Source organism: Sceloporus undulatus, chromosome 4, assembly GCF_019175285.1.
Source record: "Sceloporus undulatus isolate JIND9_A2432 ecotype Alabama chromosome 4, SceUnd_v1.1, whole genome shotgun sequence".
Lineage (NCBI taxonomy): Eukaryota > Metazoa > Chordata > Lepidosauria > Squamata > Phrynosomatidae > Sceloporus > Sceloporus undulatus.
In genome coordinates, this window is record NC_056525.1 from 234,571,256 (window position 1) to 234,582,514 (window position 11,259).

At 42.0% G+C, this 11,259-nt stretch overlaps 1 protein-coding gene across 1 annotated transcript in view; it reads right to left on the minus strand.

The window, feature by feature from the left end:
* Positions 1-8,024, minus strand: part of KLHL38 (kelch like family member 38) — a 12,284-nt gene extending 4,260 nt beyond the window's left edge. The window contains exons 1-3 of the mRNA XM_042466180.1: positions 7,764-8,024; positions 5,375-6,807; positions 1,633-1,738 (exon numbers count right to left, since the gene is read on the minus strand). Of these exons, the coding sequence (XP_042322114.1) occupies positions 1,633-1,738; positions 5,375-6,724 (1,456 nt within the window). The 5' untranslated portion in view covers positions 6,725-6,807; positions 7,764-8,024. The remainder of the gene's footprint in view (positions 1-1,632; positions 1,739-5,374; positions 6,808-7,763) is intronic.
* Between the last annotated feature and the right edge of the window lie 3,235 nt (positions 8,025-11,259).

Sequence of the window (11,259 nt, forward strand, 5' to 3'; positions counted from 1 at the left end):
CTTGCCATTCAATAACAGAACAATACACAGATTAACATGCAAATCACCTGCTCCAACCAACAGTGTATTACACACATACACACACACACACACTCTACTCTCTTCCATGCCAGCATTCTCTGAAGATGCCAGCCACAAATGCTGGTGAAATGTCAGGAATAAACTCTTCTAGAACATGGCCACATAGCCCAAAAAACCCACAAAAAACTATGGATGCCGGCTGTGAAAGCCTTTGACTTCACATCAGACCCCTGTTGGTCACAGAGGCTGCTGCCCAGTAAGTGAGGATGGTGGCGGCAGCGGTGGTGTCAGTGTCAGGTATGTGTGTTTGAGCTGGAATTCACTCTGTAGCACCATAACTTCATATATGCTATGCATATCTAAAGACTATACATGAGTCTGGCCACAATTATTAGCAATTATTTTATCATACAACGTGGGACTTATAAAGGTTATGACAGTAGGTGATAATAACAAAAAATAAGGCACTATTTAATTAAAACTAAGAATCTCATCACTTGGGCCAATAAGCTGGTCTTTGTTTTGATGCAAATTCTGCAAGGAAATCTTGGAATACATTGCCTGCTCTTTTTGTTTTTTAGAAAAAACACACACACTAAAATCTGTTTGTTATTATTGTAATTCTTCAGTCCCAGACACTGATAAGCTAGGAACAAATGGATGATGTTATGGCATACTTATTTGGTAAATGAAAACTTATAGGCAGTAAATCTTCTCACTTTAAAAGAGAATGAATTATGTTTGAAATTAGATGAAATGTTTGTGTGCTTTGTTAAATCAACCAAAAAGCTTATGGCTTAAGCTTGTCAGTTGAAATATTGGTACAATGATTCAGAATAAATACATTTGAAGACTTAAAAAGATTTCTTTTTCATCTCCTCTGTCTTCATAGTTTGGGTTGTCTTGCCCTATCCCCATATGAATCAATTTCATCCATTTTTATTTTTAATACAAAATTCATAAAAGAAATGCACACAGATCAAATGCATACTATAATTCATGTCAGTCCTATATATTCATTTCTTTCTATGGGTTGATTGTGCTTGTGAGAGAGTCATGGTTTGAGATGATGATAGGGGTGAAGATTCTTAGGCCATGGGGCCAAATCCAGCCCCTTTGGAGTTCCTAATCAAGCCTGATGTGAATAATCTATTTGAATTGAATTTGTCAGGTAGGGTTCAGCATGTAGGATATCATGTATGAATTTGGGTTTAAAACCAAGATTGAAGCCACAAGCACCCCCTACCATTTGAAAGTTAAACCTAAAGCACAGAAGCTTCTGCATCTCCATTGCAGAAACAATGCAGTTTGACTCAGCTTTAACTGCCATGACTCAATGCTGTGTAATCCTGGGATGTATATAGTTTATTGTGGCACCAGAACTCTCTGACAGGGAAGGCTAAATATCTCACAAACTTACAAATCCCATAATTCCATAGTATTGAGTCATGGTAGTAAAAAGGTGCCCAACTGCATTATTTCTGCAGGGCAGACTGAATTGACAGTTGAGGAAAGGGGCTTTTCATAATGTCATGTGGTGAGGGAGAAATAATTCTAGCCTGGAGTATTCACATTGTGAAATTAATTTACAAACATGTATATAAACATTACCTCCAACAATATAAATCCTGTCACCGATCAGAACTGCTGGTGCACAGACGTTCTTCACCATCCTTGTCTCCATTCGGAACCACATGTTCCTAGATACATGGTATACCTGAGAAATACATAAGATGCGATATTGATTTGGGGATGTAAATGGAATATTTCCATTTCTACAGCAACTGCACTGCTGAAATAAGAAAGCATACTTATTTGTGTTGACCCAGTTAAGGAGATCTATGTACATAAGTAAGTTTAGGCACCTATATCACTTACTGGATCATATGAGGATAAATCAGATATTCAAATGGTTGTCTGAATGTAAATCCAGATGAAGACACAGCCTACCATGGTGCCTTGCTCTGATTTTTGTGCACATTGTGGGTGTATGCAAAGGGATCTTGTAGCACCTTTGAGACTAACTGCTGCCACTTCCTTTGCACTGTTAGGAGATTATCACATAGAATTTAAAGTGACTTATCCCTGATAGCAGGGGTAGGCAACCTGCGGCCCGGCGAGGCCTTGGGACCGGCCCCACCCCAGTCCTGCCGCTGATTGCCGCCAGGGCCTTTGGCCTCTCGTGTGCAGGGGCAAGGGGGGCAATTGTCTATAGACACCTCAGAAACATGCATTTATATTAACATTTTTTTTAAATCAGCAATTTTTTTTGCGTGTCCTCCACTTTTTTTAAAAAAAGTGTCCACCATTTGAAAATGTTGTTCTACATTTGTCCCGGTTTATTATTTATTTTAATTTTTTAAAAATGATTTAATTATTTATTTTTTGGCTTCGGCCCCCCAGTTGTCTGAGGGACAGCAACCCAGCCCCCGGCTCAAAAAGGTTGCCTACCCCTGCCTGATGGGGTAAAGTTGTATTAAATTTTAAAAGCAGGTGTTATTGCATGCAGCTGCAGCCAGGTGAGTGCAACCCATATGCAGCCCTGATCCCAGGCACACTTATCCAGTGGCTTTTGCCATTTAAATTCAATGTGAAAATCTCCTTAGTCTCAAAGGTGCTACAAGATCCCTTTGCATATTGATATTTGAGATGGTTATGTCTCTAAATTCTACCTCCATTGTGGATGTAGTCATACATAACAGTAAACCATATTTTTGTTAACCGCAGTTTGTTATTGAAACCATTAATTACATAGCAAATGATCGAACAAATCCTCCCCATTTCTAGTTGATTCTGTTTTGTTTCCTTAGTCAGCTCCTGCTTCAGGATAGGCAGCTGACGAAACAAGCCTGGAGCATGCCATGGTTTAAACGAATCAGATTTTGTAAGGACCTTATTGAACCCATCCCCCCCCCCCCCATTATGGACATGGGAAGGGGATGCTCAGGGCCACGCGAGCCTTAGAAAAAATTCATTTTACTGCACTCCAAAGTATCCTCAAAATGGCCCCATTTCGTCGCCCAGTGCCAAGCCGTTCCCATTCAGGGCTGAGGCACATCTTTTGCCTTGGTTGGAAGTCTTCCGACTGAGGTAAAGGATGCACCTCAGTCCTGAAAGGGAACAGCTTGGCATCGGGCGACCAAATGGGCCCGTTTTGAGGACACTTTAGGATGCAGTAAAATGCATTTTTCCCGGACTCGCACAGCCCCGAGTGTCCCCTTCCCATGCCCATAACAGGGGCGAAACGTGTCTGATAAGGTCCAAAGGCAGCAACAAACCATTGGTTCATACTGTATTGTGGTATGTGACTAATAAACACAACACAACTTCTTAGCAAAGGCAAGTGTGCACACTGGAATAAGCCAAAAGTTCAGGCCATGGCTTCTCGTGACAAGAATGGCTAAATATCTCACAAATACATCCCTTGACTATATCCCTGGAAACAGCTCGCTCTGTGTGTTTTTTCCTCCTTAATTTCCTTTCTAAATAAAAAGGTCACTGGTTGAAATGACATCTGATTATCACAATACTTAGCAATATCATTCTGTTATATGAAACATAATTTTCCATGAATATATTATTGTTTGAGAGTAGCAGCTCCAAAACTCTGGCTGCCTTTATTCCTTCTGACTTTTTGCCTCTTACTTTTCTATCTATTCTTCCCAAAATCCAGCCAACGAACGAGAGCACTTTCTTTCCCTCCAGCCAACTAAGGTTTTGTTTCCTGGGTTAAAACCTTTCACCTGAATGTGCAATTTTACAACATCTTGCTTCCTTGGCTGGCTTTCTGACCTTTGCTGAACTTTTTACTCTTCTGCTTCCTAGGCTACACTGCTTGAGGTATCCTATTTAAAGTTCTGACCTATAAACTACATGGCTGAAACTGACCAGCAGAAACTCAAACAGAACAGCAGTCCATTTGTTCCTTCAAGGCACCAGTTGATTTATGGTGATCCCATGAATTTCACAGGCCCTTATCACATGATGTGTTTTGCAACTCCAATCCGAAGCCACTCTGGGCCTAACCATGAGAATTATGTTATAACATAATAGATTATCATATGTGATTGCTTTCTATGGGGAATTTTTCCGAGGCCGATCCTAAGTCAATCTAAGCTCACTCCAGAATTCAGTGAATTCGGTAACAAGCGAATTCACAAAAATTGTTTCCAAGCTCACTCCGATTTTAATCCAAATTGGTCTGTTGTGGAAGACCACTTTGCTTCTGCCTCCTCCTCCTCCTTCACCCGATCTCGCCCCCACTGGCCCCCTGCACCCTGGTGCTTCTTCTTCCTCCTCCTCCTCCTCCTCCTCCTCATTTATCCTGATCACACCCCACTGGCCCCCTGCATCCTGGTGCTAAGGAGGGGGCAAGCAGAAGGATGACAGCTAAGGAGGGGGCAAATGGAGGAAGCAGGGAAGGATGACAGCGTTCAGAGCACCACTGAGCATGCGCAAGGGTGCCAATTCGAATCATTGAATCCGTCTGGTGTGTTAATTTATTTTGCACTCGCTCCGCTTTGCCTGAAGAATGACCACATTTTACTCTTCACATGTTATAATTAATCACATGAATTGCCTTGGATTCGAATTGACTCTGCTTCCCTTTCCCTTTGGATTGGAGTTCCAATTTCATGTGTGATAAGGGCCATAGTGTTTTCTTAGGCAAGGAATAGTCATGTGTGGTTTTGCCAGTTCCTTCTTCTGAAATATAGCCCACAGCATCTGGTATTCATTGGTGGTCTCCCAACAAAGTACACTGGGCCCTTGCCTTACGCGGGGGATCCGTTCCGGTCCTCCCCACGTAAGACAAATTCCGCCTATGCTGGAGCCCTATTCATTTGAATGGGGCTTGTGCGTGGCGGCGCAGCGGCACAGGAGCGCACGGGGTGCCACGGGCACGTGCCCCATTCATTTGAATGGGATGTGCTGCCCCTTGCGCCATGCGTGTTCCCCGCAGCTTGAGTGCGTATGCTCAAGTCCACATAAAGTGCACCCACCTATAACGTGGGCGCACTCTACTAGTTGTAGCTGATCCTGCTTAGCTTCCAAGATCAGATGTGATCTAGTGCCTTTAGGGTATTTAGGCTCTAAATGCTCTATGCCACTTGTTTTTCTGGGCTTGTAAAACTGTAAAAGTATAAAACTGTCCTCCATTTTGGCATTTTGTTTGGTTTTAAGGTATAGTAAAATGATAGAACTGCCATACTTTTAAACCATACAAAATGCTGAAATGGAGGAAAAATGTACTCCTTCATAGTCTTACAATGCCAGAAACACACAACCAGCATGTATGTGTGTGTGTGTGTGTGTGAGGGAGAGAGAGAGAGAGAAGGCAAAAATTGGGACTAACCTGTATTAATCGGACAGGATTTTGCATCATGTCCTCCCCTCCAAAGAGATAGATTCTTTGGTCTTTGGCAGACACAGCAGGATGAAGAACAGCGATTGGCATGTTTGCCATATGCTCCCAAACATTGTAGATGCTGTCATACCTTTCCATGGAATTTAGGATTTCTTGGTTTTTCCCAATGCCTCCAATGGCAAAGATAAAGTTTTTATAAGCAACACTCCTGTGGGAATAGCGTGGAACTAGCATGGATTCTATTAGCCTCCACTGGTTAAGTTTAAGTGAGAAGATATACACATGGTTACTGACTTGGTTTTTCTCGTTCCCTATGGAAATGCCTCCAAGGAGATAAACATTGCTGTGTAGGCTCACTGCAGAGGCCTTGTAGAGACGTGATGGGTATTTGGCAAGGCTCAACCATTGGCTTGTCTTCTCATCATACAGCAAGACATCTCTTGTTGTCTGTTGATTGTCTTTCCGGCCGCCAACCAAGAGAAGGAATTCCTGATATGAATATCTCCGAGGAACATGCCACATGGGTTTGACTCCAGGAGCACTGACACTATACAATGAAAACATCTGCCTATTTGCCAGTTCTAGCATACCTCTACAAGCGGGAGATGACTGAATGAGAGAGTCATTGGCAATGAAATGGAAGAAAAAGGTTGGATGGACATACTGAAGCCTTACCTTCTTGAACAAGTCTTGAATATAACTTTGTCTTGCTTGGAGGTCATGCCTTACCCAAGTCATGAGAGCCTCAAAAACCTGTTCCTCCTCTCCACACAGCTCATCATCTCCAAGATAGTCTATCAACTCCAAGAGACATAGTTCTTTCAGGTCTTCAGAAGTGGCTACCTCCGGGAAATATTTCAGAGCCACTGCTTTGGCTTTCTTGTTGAGATTCTCACAGTGCAAGATTTCTGAGAGCCTAATCAAGCTGAGACAGTTATCTGGGGTAAGCTGGTCCTGGAGGTAGGCTGAACAGGCCTCAAATAGTTTTGTGTACTGGAGCATGGAAGCAGTTTCCATTAAATACAAAATATTTTCTGATGTCATGACTATCTCTCCCGTGTAGACATAAAGGATAATGCAATGGAGAATGCTTGAGTTAACACCTTGGAGGTTGACTTTTTCCTGATGGCTCTCCCTGAAGTTGTTACAAAACATGGCCTTGAAGTACGGGCTGCTTGAGGCAAGAACGTTCCTGTGGCAAGGAATTTCAATGTCGCTTGTACATAGAACAACATCAGTTAGAATTTTGTTTTGCCGCAAGACATTTAGCTGCTTTAGCAGTTCGCTGGAGAAATCCTGGTCTCTGAAGAGGAAGTCTTGTGAGGACTTCTCTTCCATAGCACAACCAAAAGATGTCAACAGCAGCCAAGTATGAATTCTCAGCAGCCAAGTATGGATTTTTCTCCCTTCAAAACACTTCACTGGAAGGATGACAATTTAATGGTTTTTAAAAATATTGCCCATTTAGCACAAAAATGGGAAAACTATTCATGTACAGCAACAAAACACGAAATATATGAAGAAAAAGGCATTTAACGTGCTATTTGATAAAATAAGCCAAGTACTAAAATGGACTTTTGAGGATACCCATATGTGACAGCCTGATCAATAAAATATAGAGCTTTAGAAAAAAAGACACATTCAAAATAATGGTTACAAAGGAATTATGGTGATTATTGGCCTGAACCCAGAACAAACAATTTACTCATGATAAACATCTCTGAGGCATACATGTTAGCCTTTCTGTCAAAGTACTTAAAATTTAATCTTTTCTGTCTCAGTCCCCTCCCCTCTATTTTGTCATTTCCAAAGAATGTAATTCTGGCAAGGACAAACAAAACTACATGGGTCTAGGAATCTATGGGGGGGGGGGAATGGTATATCTAATTACTCTGCTTTTGTTTTCATATCAGCTGATAACAAGAGCTATAGCATTTTCTCCCCTTTACTTTCTGCAAATGTTTGGTAAAGAGTTGCCCTCAACTCCATAGCACTCCATACTCAACCAACACATCCTTGACAAAACAGACCAAATGACTTATTCTTTTTTTTTTTAATTAGCAACACTTTTAAGTTTTTATTATTGTGGAAGAAAACACGCACACACACACACACACACACACATTAAAAATATATCTGCAACTCTTGAGAAAGAGGGACAGCTGGTAGCTGGATTTATATCTCTTGCCTTCTACAAATTAAACAGCCCATACTGCAGATCTTGAATAGTTGGCTACAGACTTAAATGCAGTGGATAACAACAACAACAACAACAACAACAACAACAATAATGATGATGATAATAATAACAGGCAAAGCTGTCTCCCAGATCACACTGCACACATTTACAGTGAAAATTGTGACTGACAATGTTTACCTTCCCTGCCTTCAGTTCTTCCCTGCCTTCAGTCGCTTTGGCTTGTTTATTCTCTGCTGAGACTTTCCATGGCTAGATCATGAATAAGGAGACTTTAAAAAAGAAAGAAAAAAAGAAAGAATAAAAGCTATTAAAGCTCTCAAGATTGTGCGTTCTCTGATGAAAGATTCATTGGGGGCAATTTCTGGATTTGTTTAGTGTCAAGGTACTGTCACGGCTTTCTGAAGGTTAGTTAACAAGGTATTGCAACAAGGCACTGTATACATTCCTGGACTAAGAATAGTTATCCATGTACTTTTCACAGTGTTGTCACATGTGACTTTCCAGTTGCCTGCCGCAACAACGAGGTGAACCGAACTCTACACTACTGAGCATGCCCAAGGGGTGTTTTTCTGGCAAATGTTTACATACAAAAATAGACGTGAAGATGAAGGATGGGGCACTTACAAAAGCTGTCTCAAAACAGCTACAGGGCCCTGAAATGAACCAGTAATGCTAGAAGCTTGTAAACAGTCTAAAACTTCTAGAAGCTTCTTTCTTTGTCCATTCAACTTAATTAAACTATGAATTACAATGTATTCTGTCTGGTGGGCATGGGTATGCATGTACATGTATTTAAAGTAGACTCCCATGCTACTGAAACCGTTGGCATTTCCTTAAAAACTGGAGCGAGGATCTTGTTATGGTAGAATAGAGTTACCATACACCTTCCTTTTCCCAGACATGCCCTCTTTTTCAGAACTGAAAAGCTTATATAGTAGGGGTATCCATTAAGTTATATTGCCTTCTTTTACATCATTTTACAAGCTTTTTAAAGAATCTTTTTAGAACCTTTTACTACAGTTTTTAAATCTCTTCTATATTTTCAAACCGTGGATAGTTGAATCTGTGGGTAAAAAAATAAGTGGATATTATTATTAAACCTTTATTTCTATACCGCTTTTCCTGGGATATGGAGGGCCAACTGTAGTGTAGTATCACATAGGCACTATGACTATACAAAAGAAAACTTTTACAAATTAAATAGAAATGCTGTGCAAAATAGGAAATGTAGATACAGAGGCAGGAACATTTGGGGGAGGTGGTGAGTTCATGAAGGGAATGGTAGGAATGGAGAGAAACTATGCCAGCACCAGAGCTGAGTGAGAGTAACAGGCAAACCAGGTATAAGACTGAAATCAGCTAAAAAGAGCAACAAACAAGGGCTAAAACCCAGGCATATTTAGGGCGCAACAGTCTGCAGGAGTGGAAACAACCATTACAAGGCATTACAGTGTATGAAATTCCAAAACAAAATGTTCTGACATTTACCAGAACTATTGCAGTGCAACTCAGAATGTGGTGCAGTCTCCTACTTTGGAGGTTTTAAATCGAGGTTGGATGGCCCTCTGTTGGAAGTGCTTTGATTGTTTCTTCCTGCATGGCAGGGAGTTGGACTGGATGGTCTTTGTGGTTTCTCCCTTTCTATCTCTAAGGACATGCTCAGTCCAAAAATCATCTTTTGGTACCAGAAATTAAGCTTGCACTCCAGTCTCCTTACAGACAAATCTTGTTCTCTTTCCCTCAGCTTTCTTGATTTCATCAGTCTAATTTGGGAGCAAAGTTACATTTTGTTGCTATTAAACCACTGGGAGTAAGCAGCCCTAGCTGATCTATTGAAGAAGGCTTGGAAATCTACCAATAGATCTCCACCTACTTTCTTTCCACTCCAACCTGAAGCACCTGGCTAATCATTGCATCAGATGTGCTCATGAGATGAAATATACTTTGATACCACACTTGCCATCAGCAACATTAGACTGTGTCATGGACTACTTTTGCACTTATCTGATCTGTGACACCACTTGGGTCTGACATCTTGATTTAGGTCCCACTCCAGCAAACCTCTGCTGAACTTTGCCCCAGATGTCTAAGTTGCCGAGTGCTACTTGGGTACCCTTGATATCAAGCCCTGCCAATCTCCGACAGAAGGCTGTTTCTAATTATGGCTTTGCCTCTCATGGAATGAAGATGGCTTTGAATTCTGAGAAGTCTTCCTAGCCTTAAGGAAGGCCATGCTGTCTTCTATTGACAGCACATGTTCCTGATGGATAGAATGCTATTGAACCCATTTGTATGCAGAATTATTTGTCCAAGGGTAATGCCTCATAGTGAGAACCAGTGCATTTGAGCCTTGGAGAACTCTGGAGACCAATGTTTGAATCCCCACTCAGTCACGGAAACCCACTGGGTGGTCTTGGGCAAGTCATATTTTCTCCACCTCAAAGGAAGGGGGCAAAGGCAACCCCCCTCTGAAAAAACCTTGCCAAGAAAACCCCTTATCTGTTGGAGTTTCCCGGGCTCTGTTCTGGGTCCCCTTCTGTTTTCTCTCTACACACTGTCCTTAGGTAAACTCATCAGCTCTTTTGGTTTTTCCTACCATCTGTATGCCGATGAAACCCAGTTGTATCTTTCCACCCCTGACCTTTCTCCAAGGCTTGAACAGCAAGTTTCGTCTTGTCTCACAGCTGTCTCACAGTGGATGCGCCATCGGCGTTTGAAGCTCAACATGTCCAAGACGGAGCTTCTTGTCTTTCCTCCTAAGTCCACCTTTCAACACTCCTTTTCTGTCTCTGTGGACAACATTTCTATTCAACCAGTCCAGCAAGCCCGCAGTCTTGGTTTTATCTTTGAGTCTTCTCTATTGTGTATCCCTCAGATCCAGACCACAGCCAAGGCTTGTAGATTCTTTTTATACAACATTGCCAAAATCCGACCATATCTCTCCGCCTCTACTGCCAAGATCCTGGTCCATGCCCTAGTGGTCTCACAACTTGATTTCTGTAATGTCCTCCTGGCTGGGCTTCCTCTTTCACACCTCCGTTCTTTAATTTCTGTCCAGCATTCAGCTGCACGCATTATCACATCCGCCCACCACTGTGACCATATCTCTCCTGTGTTGGCATCCCTTCACTGGCTCCCCCTCCCTTTCCGTATTGAGTATAAGCTCCTGCTGTCGATGTTTAAAGCCTTCCATGGGCTGGTCCCTCCTTACTTATCAGACCTTATTTCTCCTGACCTTCCTACTAGGGCCCTCCGTTCTGGTAGTCAAGGTCTGCTGTCCCAGCCCAGGATTTCCTCTGCCCCATCTCTGATCGGCCCCTTTTCACTCGCTGCCCCTCACTCCTGGAACCTTCTTCCCCCCGTGAACAAGAGCCATCACTTCTTTAACCAGCTTCAAAATGGAGTTGAAGACCATCCTGTTCAGAGAAGCGTTCCCAGGCATTGCATAATTGTCACTTGCTATTTGATGTTCTTTTGTTGCCTGTTTTATTGAATCATTTCCTGTATTGCTATGTATTTTATATGTATTATCCTACTAGAGAGGCCCCTTCCCCACCACCACTCTCTTCTCCTTTTGTGTCGTGTCTTTTTAGATTGTAAGCCTGAGGGCAGGGAACCGTCCAATTAAAAAGATTGTATGTACAGCGCTGTGTAAATTTACAGCACTTTATAA